At 42.4% G+C, this 18,246-nt stretch overlaps 1 protein-coding gene across 1 annotated transcript in view; it reads left to right on the forward strand.

The window, feature by feature from the left end:
- Positions 1-18,246, forward strand: part of LOC140488132 (paralemmin-1-like) — a 322,296-nt gene that overhangs the window by 194,833 nt on the left and 109,217 nt on the right. The window contains exon 7 of the mRNA XM_072587945.1: positions 3,545-3,630. Coding sequence (XP_072444046.1) covers positions 3,545-3,630 — 86 coding nt within the window. The remainder of the gene's footprint in view (positions 1-3,544; positions 3,631-18,246) is intronic.

Here is an 18,246-nt window from a genome sequence, read left to right on the forward strand (position 1 = left end):
TGTTGAACTATAACCTGGTGTTGTGCGATTTTTATCTTTGTACTAAGACTGACTAAGTTTATCCTGTATCACTGTTAATCGCACAGACCTTTTGATTGAAAATAAAATGGGGAATTGGTGGCAGCAATCTAACCCAACCATTCCGCAAGACATATACCAGGCTGGGGTTCTGGCCCCAACGCAATTCTTTTAGAAAATTACATTTTTAAATATGATACATGAATTATTATATGGAGATCATGTGGTAAGTGGGTAGTGTGTCTGCTTCTGAGCCTGAAGCTCTGGATTCAAGACCCACTCCAGGATGTGATGGTAAAGGAAGGTTCATGGCCAAACAGGTTGATTATCCACCTTCAAATCGTTCCAATAAATGCCACTGGCAGGATAAGAGTGGGAGAGACTCTTGGCCAGCAATGCTTTGCCATTGCTATGCATAGTTCCAGATTGCTAATATGCAAAAGTGCATGTTGCCACAGCAACTCAGACTCGCAGATGGATATGTAACACCACACCACCATCACATGTAATTTGAGGCATATCAATGTCTCCCAAAACCTTTCCGGATTAGGGTTTTCATCCCGTCATGTCTGGGTCACGGATACATAGGAAAAGGAGAAGGCCAGTCAGGTTGTCAAACCTGCTCTGCCAGTCAAACAACAGTGACCAAACAATTATTTCATTGCCAGTTTCCCACACTATCCCTATACATCATTCGTCTTTAGAAATGTTTGAGTCTCTACTTCAAACATACTCAAAGATTAAGCTTGTACTGCTCTCTGTGGTCGAGAATTCCAGTGGTTCACAATTCTGAATAAAATCAATTCTTATCATCCCTTTCCTATTTTATTTTAAAATTGTATTAATTGATTCTTGCCATCTAACTGGGGGAAACATCGTGCCTGCATCTGCCTGTGTATCCCTTTAAATACTTTGTAGGTTTTGATGAGGTCACCTCTTATTCTTCAAAACTTGAAAAAATACAGGGCCAGTTTGCCCAGTTTCTTTCCGTGCAACACTCCCGTCATCCTGGGGTCAAGTTCTGTGAACCTTCATTGTACTCTCTCAATGGCATTAATAACAAAGGGACCAAACTGCACCCAGTATTCCAGAGGCAGCCTAACCAATGTTCTATGCAACTGAAGCAAGACCTCACTACCCTTGCACTCAAATTATCTAGTGATAAAGGCTACATTCCACTAGTCTTCCAAATAGCTCAATGTACCTTCATGTTAGCCTTCAGTGACCTTTTGACAAAGCACCTAGTCCCCTTTGTACATTTAGACTATCCAAACTCTCACCATTTAAAAATATTCCACAATCTGTTTCTCATACCAAAGTGGATAACCTCATATTTGTTCACATTATATTCCATCTGCCATGTTCTTACCCACACTCTCAGTCTGTTCAAATCTTCTTGAAGCCATTTTGTATCTTTATCACAGTACACATTCTTGTGTCACGCACAAACTTGGTCCACTTATTCAAATCATTGATACATACTGTGGACAACTGGAGCCCAAAAGTTGATCCCTGTTGAACCAGGCACAGACTGCCAGTATGAAAATGGTCCATTTATTCCTACTTTATTTTCTTCCAATCCTTAATTCATGCCACGATATGACATCCCCGCTTCCCCACCCCCCCCCCCACCCCCACCCCCCCCAACCCCATGTACTTCAATTTATTAACCATCCTCCTCTGGAAGACTTCACCAACAACCTTCTTAAAATCTAAATATACTATGTCCACCAACTCCCCTAAAATTCTGATAGCAATATCCTCAACAAACTCCAAGAGCTTCATCAAACACAATTTGCATTGCACAAAATCATGCAATACCTTATCAGGTCATTATTATTCAAGTGTCTATCACATCATTAACAATAGATTCTGCCATTTCCCTGCTATTGAAGTAAGGCTAACAGGTCCATTGTTCGCCTTTGTCCTTGCTTCATAAAAATGTGGTGACACTGGCTGCCTTATGGCCTGAGGGATCCATTCACAAATCTATAGGATTTTGGAAGATATTCATCAATTTCCATTATCTAAAGTGAAAGAAGTTCTGGGATTTGCATATTAATGAATTGAAACCTGCAACCCATTCTAAAAGATGAAAGACTTAACAACAATCTAGGTTTGTTCGATATACTGCATCAGTTATATGACACTATGATGTTTTGCTATACATTCTGTGTCCTATGATCCTGTTCCACTAAGTACTTGATGAAGGAGCAGTGCTCTGAAAGCTTGTACTTCCAAGTAAACCTGTTGGACGATAACCTGATGTTGTGTGATTTTGAACTTTGTCTACCCCAGTCTAACACTGGCACCTCCACATCATGGCTAACACTTGAAAAGACATTTCCAGCAGGTACATGGATGTGAAAGGGTTAGAGGGAAATGGGCCAAATGCGGGCAAACGGGACTAGGTCAGTAAGGACAAGTTGGACCGAAGAGTCTGTTTCCACACTGTATGATAGTGCGACTCTAAAAACATCTTTAGCACATATTGCAGAGACTGGTCTGTCACAGCTTTAGTGCTAATTAGCTTTATACAGTTCACATGCAGATCAAAGTCACCTGTGAATACTAGTACCCATGCTATATGTCTCACTAGTGTCCTCATTAATACAATGCTTTCCACAATTACAACTGTTTGGGGACTTATGAAAAATTTCTACCACTGTTTGTAGTTTCTTTGTTCAGCCAAAACAGATTCCACATTTAGTTCTTCCACTCTAAGATCCTCCCTTCCTAATGCACTGATCCTATCCCTTGTTTCAGCTCAACACCAGCTGCTTTTCCTTCTCTCTGTCCTTTCTAAATGCTGAACAGCCTTGTGTAGTCAATTCCCAGACTTGGTCACATTGCAGCCATGTTCCCATAGTAGTAATTACATCTCTGTTTACATCTTTTTGTGCTTTTAAGTCATCGGCCTTGTTGCGAGTTCTCTGCACATTTGACAGAGTGCACTAGATAGAGACAGGGTCTTTTGTTGGCTGTTTAATAGAATTGATTGATATGATTGGTGAACAGTTCCATTGTCATTATATCATACAAGTTGCAGGATGACAGAATTAGATGGATTTTTGTCCCAATTTGCTTAACAACTCCCATATCCCTAACCAAATTAAGGAAGTGATGTAGGGTGGGATCAAGCTTAGCTATAATGGCTTCTTCCATTAAACAGCTTACAATATATTAGCACAAAAGCTCAAACTTGAATAATAACCCCTTAGCTAGCATTATTCATCATGGTGGTTAATCTCATGGTGAGTGAAGTGGAGCAACAGCAGTCCACACAGAGAGAGCTATCCTGCAGATTGAAACTCCCTAACACAATTTAGCAGGTGAGTCAGCCCAGGTTCTTCTACTCAAGAGCCCCACAAGACTCCATGTAATATTCCTACTTGCCTTCTTAACTGCAGGAGGAAAATTGAGACCTGAGGAGATAGATGTAATACAACCTCACAAAAGATGATCCAACTTGTGTCACTTGTAGCCGAGTATTTTTGTTTGTAAGTTCTAAATTGTTGTCTTCTAGGGGAAGAAATAAATGTCGCATCCCAACCCAGAGAGCCAATTGAATCGACTGTGTTTGACATCTCTGGAATGGAGAAAGTCACAATGGTAAGTCACTCCCTGCCTTATAAACTACCTGAAGTTCTTTATTGTTAACATCACTGAAGGGATAAAGGGAGGCAGGCAGCCATTAGAGAGCTGAAACACCTGCTCCCACACTTAATTGATAATTCTGACTGACGTGTATTAATTTTATAATGTCTGTTTACAGAAGGTTATGTGATGTCAAGCATCTTGGCATTTTAGGTATTAAAATTTCAAAGAGTCTGACTGCTGCTTTTATTTTCCTATAGTAAAAAGGATGCTCTTTTTAAACATTGTGTACAGTGGCATAAAAACCATCTGAAATTTTAATTCAGTTCTGATGAAAGGTCAATGACATGAAAGGTGCTGCCTGACCTGTTGAATTTCTCCAGCCTTTCATCATTCTAATAAAGACCAAACCTAGTTAGAACACAAAGCAAAACTATCACTCCAACTGACTGATAAATTTAGGCTTCAGAATCTTTTCCCCTTAAACCTTGCAGCAGCGAAGATTAAGGCAAGTTTTAGGAGATATTTAGAATTATGGCAAATTGTTGATAGAGAAGGTAAATAGCAAAACAGCTTCCATAGCAGGAGGGTTGGTAACCAGAGATCACAGATTTAAGATAATTTGCAAAAAGAATTGTGTGTGTGTGTGTGTGTTAGGGGTGGGCGTTTGTGAAGAAACTTGAGGGAACATAAGCAGACTTTTTTCACTCTGGAATGTGCAGTCTGAATGGATGATAGAAATAGATTCAACAATAACTTTCAAAAATATGAGGTAAAAACAATGACTGCAGATGCTGGAAAGCAAATACTGGATTAGTGGTGCTGGAAGAGCACAGCAGTTCAGGCAGCATCCAACGAGCAGCGAAATCAACGTTTCAGGTAAGAGCCCTTGTCTACCTAAAAAGGAAACTCTTACAGGAATATTTATCAAGAGTAAGGAAATCAGATAAAAGCAAATTACTGCGGATGCAGGAATCTGAAAACAAAAGAGAAAATGCTGGAAAATCTCAGCAGGTCTGGCAGCATCTGTAAGGAGAGAAAAGAGCTGACATTTCGAGTCTAACTGACCCTTTGTCAAAGCCACTTTGACAAAGGGTCAGTTAGACTCAAAACGTCAGCTCTTTTCTCTCCTTACAGATGCTGCCAGACCTGCTGAGATTTTCAAGGAAATGAGATAATTTGAAAGGTCTTTCTGCAAGTGGGACAGGCACAATGGGCCAAATGGCCTCCTTGTGAGTTATTTCATTCTAAGCATCTGTTCAAGGAGACTACCTGAAACTTCTACCAGATTCTTTTCCAGTGGAGCTATCAAATTCTCTTATCCCACCTTTTAATAAAATTACATGGTGACAAAGGAATTGATTTGGAGCACTGCACAAAATATAACCTAATTCAACTTAATTTTAATCATATCCCATTTGCAGACTCATTCAGCAACCTTTGATGTGGCTGATAGGTAACCAATCTTTATTTCACTGAACTGCTCCAAGGTTGCCAGCTGACTTGAGTGCAGGAGCAGATTGTCCTTTGAAGCCATCTCACAGCTCAGTTTTTTAATCTTTGAAGAATACAGCAACTAACAGATTTCAAGCATAATGTACTTGAGATCAGCAAAAGGAAACCACTGGGACATTAAAAAAATCCAACACGCATCAATGATCCTGTATTAAATAGGTCAGGTTGGATTATCTTTCAAATAAAGTTGATTGTACTCAGACCATATGATGGATTTGCACATACCTGATAGTCATTGACCCATGAATATTCTGGGAATGGAATTAAAAGAAATCTGTATTTTTAATCAAATGTGAATTTCCATGTCCATCAAATTTTATCTCTTTTTAAAACATTACTTACTCCTGAAGTTATGCTTTGTGTTGGAAATGTTGTGTGACGATGGCTTATTTTTTTAAAAATTCATTCTTTGGTGTGGGTTCTGCCAGCTGAGCCATCATTACTGACCATGCCTAGTGGCCCTAGAGGAGGTGATGGTGGGCCACTATCTTAAACCCCTGCTGTCACTGAGGTGTAGGTGCCCCAGCTGTACCACTGGGGTAGGTGTTCCAGGTTCTTGACCCAACAGTGATGTCAGCATGTGGTATATTTTGAAGTCAATGGGATGTATCTTGGTGAGGTGTTTGTGGGAATAGTGTTTCCTTGCGCCTGCTACCCTGGTCCTTTCAAATGGTACAGTCACCATATTATGATCTGGCCCCCACCGGTCTTTGCCCCACCTGTCCTTAAATAATTTCACTTTTGCATTGAAACATAGAAAATAGAAGCAGGAGTAGACCATTCAGCCCTTCAAGCCTGCTCCACCATCCAGCATGATCATGGCTGATCGTCCAACTCAATACTCTGTTCCTGTTTTTTCCCTGTACCCTTTCATCCTTTCAGCCCTACTGTACCTAGTTCCTTCTTGAAAACATTACGTGTTTTGGCCTCAACTGCTTTCTCTGGCACAGAATTCCATCGGCTCACCACTTTGAGTGGATAAATTTCTCATCTCAGTCCTAAATGGCCTGTGCTGCTTCCTTAAACTGTGACCCTAATTTTGAAATTAAGTTATTTAAAAATGGAAGAAAAAATACATTTAGAGACATTTAGGTTATTAAAATGTGGGTCACATAAATGGCTGTGGATATAGCTATGGCAGGGATTCTGCAGCTTTGGTACCAGAGAATCCGTATGGCGTGAAGGCAAGCCACTCAGCCCACTGAGTCCACACCAACCGTCCAAAGAGCATCCAGCCCAGACCTACCCCACCCTCACCTCTGGACCTTGCATTTCCCATAGCTAATCCAACTAGTGTGCAACACCTAGTCACAGTGGGCAATTTAGCCAATCCACCTAAGCTGCACATCTTTGGGCTGTGAGAGGAAACGGAGCTTCGATCTCGGAGGAAACCCACATAGACACTGGGAGAATGTGCAAGCTCCACACAGTCAAAAAAAGGGTGGAATTGAAGCTGAGTCGGTGGCACTATAAGTCAGCAGGGCAACCACTGAGTCACAGTGCTACCCATAGAAGGCCATTCAGCCCCTTAAATCTGTCCCACCATTCACTTTTATCATAGTTGATCTGCACATCAACTCCATTCACTTGAAACTGGTTCCATAACTCTTAAATAACCTGTATAGATTTTATATGTATGCTTAGAGGGGTATTACAACCTACCATAAGCGTACTGAGATGCTGGAACCTAGCTTCCACCAAGGCATTCTTGATTTATTCTTGATAATGGGTTGAGTTCCATTTTTTATGATTTGAAGTGAATCATGTTTGTTGACATCCCTTCAATAATTAATTACCACTGATCAGGTGACAGTCAGAACACAATTGAGAAAATTGTTTCATTACAAGTGCAAGGGCCAGACATGAGCAGGACATTACAAGTATAGCAGTAATGAAATTTGAAATACCTGTTACAAGTCCATGTTTAGTGATGTTATGATTGCTCTTAGTAACATTCTCACACCCGAAGGCCAGACCCTCACTCAGGCACCGGTGCCCCAACCAGAGGAGATGAATGGGAATGTTTAAATGGACCTCCTAGCTGTATTCGGTTTATATGGGATTGAGTTTTATATGTGGCTTTGATTCATAAAACAAATATTTCACCTGCTGTATATCAACCGTGCCCTGCCCCATTACTGTGTTTACTGCCTTTCAAGTTCAACAATTCTCCTTGTCTTCTCTATCTCTACATGTGACTAACTTTACATCATGGAACGAAGCAGGATTACAGTCAAGCTACCATTTATGGTCAGTGAGATGTCATAATCTGGAAAACATCACCCAAAAATGATAGTGGAAGCAAACTCAAACATAACTGACACAAGGAAATTGGACATATCCTCAAAAAGGAAAAAGAAAATGCAGCAATGTGGAAACTTAGTGGGTGAATGGGACAGCTGGTTAGCACTTTCAAAGAGGCCACCGGCCCAAATGCCCTCCTTTAAAGCTGTACGATTCAGTTGCTGAAACCCTGTGCTGTAACTAATGATGAACTTGGAGGCAGGAACGGGAGATAGTGACCCACTGCAACATTTTCCCATCCCAATCAGAATTATGTTCTGGGCGGGATAGCCCATGATCAACCATCCAACTCTACCACAACTGATGCCCAGATGAGGCTAATAAATGACTGTGTTAGGGCCTTATCCTGCCACTGCAGCGAATAACCCAGATGAAGGTGGACCTTTGGCCACACAGCCTTTGTGCAGCAGCTGAAACTGTGCAGCCCCTTCTTATCACCTATTCAGGATTCACGACAAGGATGTGTCTTAATCTATGGAAACCCTTAATCCATGGCACTCAGTTCCTGCTTGACGGTCTGCTCATCAGGTGTGAGAATGTCACTGGGAGCTTGCCCCCCGCGCCCCCCCCCCCCCCCCCCCCCACCGTAGTTCCAAAGCCCCTGCTCTCCTTTTCTCTTAACATCCTACCACATGAACTTGCCAGTATATTTATACTCCACAATCCTGGGACATCCAGCATGTCTTCCAGTAGCAGCCACATGCCCTCCAGTCATGCTGCCAACCATTGGGGTTTGATCCCAGGAGAGAGTCTTAATGGCATGTGGTCTTCTGTAAAGAGGCAGTGCAGTTCTCCAGGCTGCAAGCAAGATTCCAGGTACCTCAACAGGATTATTTAATGAACATACAATGGGCAATACAGGAAAGAGACAATATCTAAGTGTTTGTATGTGTGGCTTTGACTTAAGGTATAACATCCATTAACTTGGACTAGTAACAAGTATTTAAAATCTCATTATTCTATACCTGCAATACCCTGCTCATGTCTGAAACACTTTACCAATCAACACATAAAAAGCTTAACAGCCCAAGCTCAGACCTGGACTCTTCACTAACCACAAGACCATAAGACCATAAGACATAGGAGTGGAAGTAAGGCCATTCAGCCCATCGAGTCCACTCCGCCATTCAATCATGGCTGATGCGCATTTCAGCTCCACTTACCAGCGTTCTCCCCGTAGCCCTTAATTCCTCTAGACAACAAGAATCTATCAATCTCGGCCTTGAAGACATTTAGCGTCCCGGCTTCCACTACACTCCGTGGCAATGAATTCCACAGGCCCACCACTCCCTGGCTGAAGAAATGTCTCCGCATTTCTGTTCTGAAATGACCCCCTCTAATTCTAAGGCTGTGTCCACGGATCCTAGTCTCCTCGTCTAACGGAAACAATTTCCTAGCATCCACCTTTTCCAAGCCATGTATTATTTTGTACGTCTCTATTAAGTCTCCCCTTAATCTTCTAAACTCCAACGAATACAATCCCAGTATCCTCAGCCGTTCCTCATATGCTAGACCTGTCATTCCAGGGATCATCCGTGTGAATCTCCGCTGGACACGTTCCAGTGCCAGTATGTCCTTCCTGAGGTGCAGGGACCAAAACTGGACACAGTACTCCAAATGGGGCCTAACCAGAGCTTTATAAAGTCTTAGTAGTACATCTCTGCTTTTATATTCCAACCCTCTTGAGATAAGAGACAACATTGCATTCGCTTTTTTAATCACGGACTCAACCTGCATGTTTACCTTTAGAGAATCCTCGACTAGCACTCCCAGATCCCTTTGTGCTTTGGCTTTATTAATTTTCTTACCATTTAGAAAGTAGTCCATGCTTTTATTCTTTTTGCCAAAGTGCAAGACCTCACACTTGCTCATGTTAAATTCCATCAGCCATTTCCTGGACCACTCTCCCAACCTGTCTAGATCCTTCTGTAGCCTCCCCACTTCCTCAGTACTACCTGCCTGTCCACCTAACTTCGTATCATCGGCAAACTTCGCTAGAATGCCCCCGGTTCCCTCATCCAAATCATTAATATATAATGCGAACAGCTGTGGCCCCAGCACCGAACCCTGCGGGACACCGCTCGTCACCGGCTGCCATTCTGAAAAAGAATCTTTTATCCCAACTCTCTGCCTTCTGTTAGACAGCCAATCCTCAATCCATCCCAGCAGCTCACCTCGAACACCATGGGCCCTCACCTTGCTCAGCAGCCTCCCGTGTGGCACCTTATCAAAGGCCTTTTGAAAGTCTAGATAGACCACATCCACTGGGTTTCCCTGGTCTAACCTACTTGTTACCTCTTCAAAAAATTCCAACAGGTTTGTCAGGCATGACCTCCCTTTACTAAATCCATGTTGACTTGTTCTAATCAGACTCTGCTCTTCCAAGAATTTAGAAACCTCATCCTTAATGATGGATTCTAGAATTTTACCAACAACCGAGGTTAAGCTGATTGGCCTATAATTTTCCATCTTTTGCCTTGATCCTTTCTTGAACAAGGGGGTTACAACAGCCATCTTCCAATCATCCGGGACCTTTCCTGACTCCAGTGACTCTTGAAAGATCTCAACCAATGCCTCTGCTATTTCCTCAGCCACCTCTCTCAGAACTCTAGGGTGTATCCCATCGGGGCCAGGAGATTTATCAATTTTAAGACCTTTTAACTTTTCTAGCACTATCTCTTTCGTAATGGCAACCATACTCAACTCAGCCCCGTGACATCCTTTAATTTTTGGGATATTACTCATGTCTTCCACTGTGAAAACTGACGCAAAGTACTTGTTAAGTTCTCCTGCTATTTCCTTATCTCCCATCACTAGGCTTCCAGCATCAGTTTGAAGTGGCCCAATGTCTACTTTTGCCTGTCGTTTGTTTCTTATGTACTGAAAGAAACTTTTACTATTATTTCTAATATTACTGGCTAGCCTACCTTCATATTTGATCCTCTCATTTCTTATTACACTCTTTGTTATCCTCTGTTTGCTTTTGTATCCTTCCCAATCTTCTGATTTCCCACTGTTCTTAGCCACTTTATAGGATCTCTCTTTTTCTTTAATACATTTCCTGACTTCCTTTGTCAGCCAAGGTTGTCTAATCCCTCCCCGGTTAATCTTTCTTTTCTTGGGAATGAACCTCTGTACAGTGTCCTCAATTATACCTACAAACTCCTGCCATTTTTGCTCTACTGTCTTCCCGGTTAGCCTCTGCTTCCAGTCTATTTTAGTCAGTTCCTCTCTCATGCCCTCATAATCATTATTAAAGTTATTTTGTATTCATACGACATCAGACTACACACTTTGGTCTATAATTGCTATAACAAAAACCACCTTCCTGCTTACTTTCAACGTGAGTCAAACTTCACACTCTAGAGAGCAGTGCCAACAAAAGCTGACCAATCAGTGATGGCAGGTTCCAGAGGAGATGTTAAATGGAGATTCCCCAGATACATGTAAAGGTGAACATTAAAACTGGGGAATTCTCCACCCTTATTATGAGCGATCATTTATTGCTGGGGGGATCTTGCTGTGCACAAATTACCAGTTGCGTTTCCTGATGTACTGACAACAATTGCACATACACAACCTTTTAAAGAAGTCCCACTCTTTTAAAAAACAGTCACAGCAGCATAAACAGACAACATTTTGACACCTTCACATTGTATGCAAGGATAGGTGACATTATCTACTTTGGTAGGAAAAATTTAAAAATGCAGAATAATTTTTGTATGGTGAGAGACTGGAATATGTTAGGATTCAGAGGGAACAAATTGTCCCTGTATGTCCAATCACAGAAAGTTAACATTTAGGGATGGTCTGCAATTAAGAAAGGATATGGTCAAGGGACTGGAGTGTAAAGATGAATCAATCCTGATTAAATTAGTGAATGCTAATATGTGAGTCAAAGAGTGTAGTGCTGGAAAAGCACAGCAGGTCAGGCAGCATCCAAGGAGCAGGAGAATCGACATTTCGAGCATAAGTCTTTTCTCAGGAATAAGGCTTATGGCCAAGGGTACTGAGAGATAAATGGGAGGGGGTGGGAGTGGGGCTGGGTGGAAGATAGCTGAGAATGCGATAGGTCGTTGAAGGTGGGCTTATGCTCGAAACATTGAACCTCCTGCACCTTGGATGCTGCCTGACTGGCTGTGCTTTTCCAGCTCCACAGACTTTGACTGTGATCTCCAGCATCTGCAGTCCTCACTTTCTCCCAGTGCTATTATGTGAGTAGAGAAGGGGCACGATAAGTAAGTATTGCAACTCCTGTTGGTGGCAGCCTATCCTGAAACTCCATGTATAATAGGCAGTACACAATAAACTCTAAAATTGTGAACAATTGGAATAAAATAACTTGTATTTATGGAGGATCCCATCACATCCTCAAGGCATCCATCTAAGGCCAAGTGTTTGGCCATTTCTTGTAAGTACATGAAATATGTGCTAGAGTTGGCAGTTTGGCCCTTTGAGCCTGCTGTGCAGTTCAACAACAGTAGACCGACAGGAGACTGGAACAACCCCTCCCCCTCCCTTCCACTCCTCCCTGCCACCAACCGGATTCATTCCTCTCATTGACCAACCAGGTCATACCCTCTACCTGTCTTCACCTATCCCCACTTCACCACCCTACCACCGCCACCCTCTTTATCTGCAGCTCCCCCCACACCCACCCCCAGTCCTGAAGAAGGGTTACACCCGAAATGTCGGCTTCTACACCTCCTGATGCTGCCTGGCTTAAGGTGTTCTTCCAGCCTCCTGTCTGTCTATTTTGGATCCTAGCAGCTACAGGTTTTTTTTGTCTCTAACCTAGTACAGTTCAACAAGGCAGGTATTGCAAGATCAATTCATCAATCTTGGAACAAGAACTAGAAAACATTATCTCGGAAACCTTCAGCAAGGTAGATCAAACCAATGACATCAGGACAGTAAAGGATCACCAAATGCAATAGTTGGTTATTTCCATGGCAGCAAATCATGAGGGGAATAAAAAAGTTGGTTTAAATATCATTTTGCAATTGAGCTTGCCAGGTGACCAGTGACCGAGGACAATTTTACCTCGAGTGAACAATTTGTCCCAGCATATGCCCAATATGTGATAAAGACTGATGCTCAGTACTGGGCTTAACGATTCCTCTGAGGGTCAGTGAAAACTCTAGGCTAGGGCATGGTGCACAATCACAGATTTATATGGTTTTTAATGCAGGAGTACCTTTCAGGTAAGATCAATAGCATATTTCACTGATAAAGGTGTGAGCTGATATTCGGGGATAAATTTTGGAAAACAGGGCTGAGCACTTTGAACATTAAATGGCACTGCCTTCAGGACAATGTATCTGGAAAATTTTGGAAAAGTGGCACTGAATTTATAGGTCACTCGACAATGCTTGTTCATGCCAGCGTTTGTGCTTCACACAGGCCTCCTACCACCATACTTGAACTTATCCCATCACTGTGGCAGGTGACACAGTGGCTAGCATAGCTGCCTCACAGTGCCAGGGACCCAGGTTTGATTCCAGCCTCAGGCAGCTGTGTGGAGATTGCATATTCTCCTCATGTCGGTGTGGGTTTCCTTCAGTTCCTCCAGTTTCCTCCCACAATCCAAAGATGTGCAGATTAGGTGAATTGGCCGTGCTAAATTGCTTATAGTGTTCAGGAGGCGTAGGTTAGGGGTAATAGAATAGGGGAATGGGTCTCAGTGAGTTACTCTTCAGAGGGTCGGTGTGGACTTGTTGGGCCAAATGGCCTATTTCTACACTGTAGAGATTCTATGAATAACCTTCTACTCCATTCTTCCTGATGTACTCATCAGTGTTAGGAAACCTCTACAAGGAAACCAGATCAAGCACTTGCTGGATCCAGCTTATCATGCTCCAAACAATATCCATGTTGGACATTGAGCACCAATATCTCAGGGCATGCACCACAGGTGCTGGCTACATGCCTCTACATCCATGCACATTGGCATCTGAACGTGCCAGCCACTAAGAAATCTCACATCCACTTCCAGGATGCTTCTGCACTTCAGGCTACACTGGCAACTAACATTGTAATGCTACAGCAAGGACACTATGTACTCAGGGACCCACACCCAGCTTATGGACTGAATCAGGCTACATCTCCAAAAATGTATCTTGCTCTCATAGTGCTCTCTCACTCTGAGTCTCCCTTAATGTTCACAGCATTCCTATCTTGTATGGTCTTGCCTTGCTTTTTTCCCACGTTGCAATTGACATTAGGCTCATAATACTTCAGTTTTACCCTGACGTTTAGCACACAAAAAGCCAGGGAGCCTGTCAGGGTTAAAATTAGAGTGGTGCTGGAAAAGCACAACAGGTCAAGCAGCATCCGAAGAGCAGGAAAATCGATGTTTCGGGCAAAAGCCCTTCATCAGGATGCTGCCTGACCTACTGTGCTTTTCCAACACTAATCTTGACTCTCATCTCCAGCATTTGCAGTCCTCACTTTTGCCTAGCCTGTCAGGGTTGTCAGCAATCAAATCAAGACAGCCTTCGCTCAAGGGTTCCCTGAAGAGTTGGTCAAGGGCAGCCTTTGGTATCCAGGCCTTGCTCAGAGTTCTCAACATCAGGATGCTCTCCTCATGAGATTATAAGACATAGAAACATAAATCGGCCATTTGGCCCATTGTGTCCACTCTACCAATCTGAGATCATGATTTATCTTTTGATTCTCAACACCACTTTCTTGCCTTATCCCTATAACCCTTAATTCCCTTAAGGATTAGAAATCATTCTATCTCAACCTTGAAAATACTTAATGATCCAGCTTGGTCCACCTTCTGTGGTAAAGAATTCCACAAGTTCACTGCCATCTGAGAGAAAACAAATTCCTCCTTATTTCTGTCTTAAATGGGCCATTCCAAACTAGTGAGGACTGAATGTCATGCAGCACCTACCCACATTGATTCTCTCTGCCCTATTGTAACTGTTTTCCTCAAATAATGAAAGAGAGGCAGGCATTAGAGGGGATGAAAGTGAGCGGCACAGCTGTTACTGTTGGGGATGCATCCCGAGTCGGGTCAGTTGGCAGTGCAGAGGGCATACAGAGTTCATGCTGTCAGGGGTTTAGGTGGGTGAGAGCAGGTGGGGAAGATATTGCCAGCAGTACTGAGAGTGATAGAGCATTAACCTGAGTTCTTCCTGAGACTGGACCAGGCTGGCATGGCTGAGTGAAAAGGCCTCAGCCGCTGGTCCTGTGGTAAGAGCTCCCACATCGGCACCACACCATTTAGCAGAACCTGCCCACAAAGTGGGGCATCCATTTCCATCCAATGTAATCATCGACAACTGTGCAAGGTAGCTCCAGATTGGCAATCCTTGTCTGGGTGAACAATGGCCTTTTAAAAATGGCATGGTCACAAAGGGTGCTGGTGAATTCTGGGATAGGGGCAGCACAATGGCTCAGCAGTTAGTACCAGGGGACTAGGTTTAATTCTACCACACCTACTAACTCCACCACCCTGTGGCTGAGCACTTCAACTCCCCCTCCCACTCTGCCAAGGACAGGCAGATCCTGGGCCTCCTCCATCGCCAAACTCTAACCATCCAACGCCTGGAGGAAGAACACCTCATCTTCCACCTTGGGACCCTGCAAACACATCGAATCAGTGTGAATTTCACCAGTTTCCTCATTTCCACTCCCCCCACTTATCTCAGATCCAACCTTCCAACTCTACACTGTCCTCATGACCTGTCCTACCTGTCCATCTTCTTTCCCACCTATCCACTCCACCCTCCTCTCCAATGTAACACTATAACACCCACCTTCATTTACCTTTTGCACTCTCAGTTACCTTCTGTTACAACATGGGGTAAACCCTCCTGCTTAATTTAAACCAGCAACACAGAAAGGATTTATCCCATGCAGTAATCCGCGAAAAGTAGAGAGGCCAAGAACTATTTAAAGTAAAAATTAACAACTTTATTTTGTAAAGTATAACTGAGAATAATTAACTAACAACTATTTACAACTCCTTCCTCTAATCTACCTTTTACTTTCCCCTCTACAATACTGGTCTAATAAAAATCCCAAATAAGATTTTACAAAACAAAACTTCTTATCTCAAAACTAGGCAGCTTTCGGTTCTTCACTGTATTCCTGTCTTCTTTTCTTCTTCTTGGGGATTCTGCTTCATTGGTTACTGATCGATAAAGGTACCTTTAAGAGAACTATTTTTCAGGCAGTCCTTTTACATGCAGGTGGTTTGGCAGTTCTCCTCCCAATTGTTCAGTTTTCACCAGTCTTATACTCTCAAAGCATCAGATTGTGTCATTGGCTTTTAAGATTTCCAATATACTAAATTCAAACTTGATTGGAATTTGGTATTTTTCGGAGTATAATTTAAATTGATTGGCCTAATTCAAATCTGTTTTGTCATTTCCAGGCAACCCAGCAAATCTAGCTTTTGACCAAGTGTTACATTGTTACCTTATTGAGAACACTTGATATTGTGATATAGTTCTGCTAGCTTCTCACTCTCTTAAAGATACAGTACACCCACATCTTCATAACAGCCCCACCCATCTCCCCATCTCCCCCTCTCCCCACCCCCTCATTTATCACTCCACCCCTTGGCTCACAAGCCTCATTCCTGATGAAGGGCTTTTGCCCGAAATGTCGATTCACCTGCTCCTCGGATACTGCCTGACCTGTTGTGCTTTTCCAGCACCACACTTTCGATTCTGATCGCCAGCATCTGCAGTCCTCACTTTCTCTTAATTCTACGCTCAGGTGACTGTCTGTGTGGAGCTTGCATGTTCTCCTCACAGGTTTCCTCTGAGTGCTCTGGTTTCCTCCCATAGTCCAAAGACGTGCAGGTTAGGTGTATTAGCCTTGCTCAATTGCCTATAGTGTCCAGGGATGTGTAGGCTAGGTGGATTAGCCATGGGAAATGCAGGTCTATAGGGATAGATTGGGGGGTTGGGTCTGGATGGCATGCTCTTTGGAGGGTTAGTATGGACTCAATGGGCCAAATGGCCTTTTGCCACTAGTGTAGGGATTCTATGATCTGCTGACTGGTGAGTAATTTTGGGAACAATGTCTGTTAAGATCCTGAGGACGTGGGTGGTGTGGGTACAATTACAATGTTTAAAAGACATTTGGATAAGTACATGAATAGGAAGGCTTGGAGGAATGTGGGCCAACAGTAGAAAGGTGGGACTAGTTTAGTTTGGGATTATGTTCAGCATGGACTGGGTGAACTGAAGGGTCTGTTTCCACGCTGTATGAATCTAAGATGGGGTGAAAAGTAGATATGAGAGATGTCATAGGAATGTGGTAGGTCATTGATGATTAATAAAATGAGTTTGGTTGAAGTATTGCACAAGAACTCCTTTCAGCCTGATAAGCCATCTAAAAGACTCCATTCCAAAAATATTTAATCGGCTGTAAAATGTTTTGGATGTTTTGTGGTTAAGAACGATACAATATAAATTCAAATTTGGTAGTACAGGCCCCCTTCAAATGGTGAAATTCATACCTAAGATACTGTTGCTAGAAGTAGCATACAGTTGTACACAGGAGGCAAAAATGGGTACTGCAGATGCTGGAGATTAGAGTCAAGGTTAGAGTGGTGCTGGAAAAGGACAACAGGTCAGGCAGCACCCGAGCAGCAGGAAAATCAACGTTTTGGGCAAAAGCCCTCCATCTGGAATCAGTTGTACACAGGACCCATTCTCTGTCAACCAAAGGAGTATGCTCAAGCCTTGGGCCTTTTTAATTACTTGTGAGCATGGAGAGCATATAGCCCTAGGATTTTCTCCGTAACAATGCTACAGCCAAAGTCGAGTTACCAACCAGTCAGCAAAGTTTTTTCCAGTAGTATAAATTGCTGCAATCTTTAGAGATTTGGCATTCGCAAGAGATTTGGCAAATTTGCATTTGTTCTGAAGAGTGCTAGATGAAAAGTTTCAGCAATATTCAAGTTCTGTACTACCAAGTGACTGAATAGAAGTGCTTGGGTTTACAAAATTAAGCAGTCTATATACAAAAGTTTGAGAACATTTTATAGTTTTGAATAGCACTGCCAATAACTTGAAAACATAAGCATTAATCTCAATTCAGTTGAAGTTAATTCGCACTGTCACATACTGAGTGCAACACATGCTAAAATGAAATTAATATTACTTATTCATTCCTTTCCTGCCAAAAGGACTACTGATTTCTTCTGAAATATTAATGTGTCAGCTGGTTGCTGACACACAGAGTCTATTCTTTAGGTAGCAATGTTGGAAACATTGACCCAGCAGCATAACAGCTTTAGAAATAGCTGTCAGCAAGATAAGCACTCAGACTTATCTGAAATGAAAGTAAACCTGTAGGCAGATTGATGGAGAGTTCAGAAGCGATAACACCCAAAACAGATGGATAGACAGGAGCTTACCGTAGATGACTGATCAAATTAGAATTGCATACAAATTGGAGGGTCAAAGTAAAATTACACATGAAGAACATCAAAACCAGAACTCTATATAATGCATAGAGCATTTGAGCTGAACACAACTGTCAGAATAATACCAGAACTGTAATTGGCAGAACAACACTGGAATCATACATGTGCTGTAGAATCACATGAAAGCTGTATATGAACTGTAATGGAATTATTTAACAGTACATCATAAAAGGAGACTATTTAGCTGGTCAAGTCTGCGCCACATTTTAAAGTTAGTCTCATTTCTCTGTTCTTTTGACAGCTTGTTCTTTTTTTTTGTCCTTCAAGTGTCAATCCAAATCATCTTTGAACAATACTATTGAATCCGTTTTCACCACCCTATCAAGCAGCACATTAAAGAATCTAACCACTTGTGT

Source organism: Chiloscyllium punctatum, chromosome 2, assembly GCF_047496795.1.
Source record: "Chiloscyllium punctatum isolate Juve2018m chromosome 2, sChiPun1.3, whole genome shotgun sequence".
In the NCBI taxonomy this organism is placed as follows: Eukaryota; Metazoa; Chordata; class Chondrichthyes; order Orectolobiformes; family Hemiscylliidae; genus Chiloscyllium; species Chiloscyllium punctatum.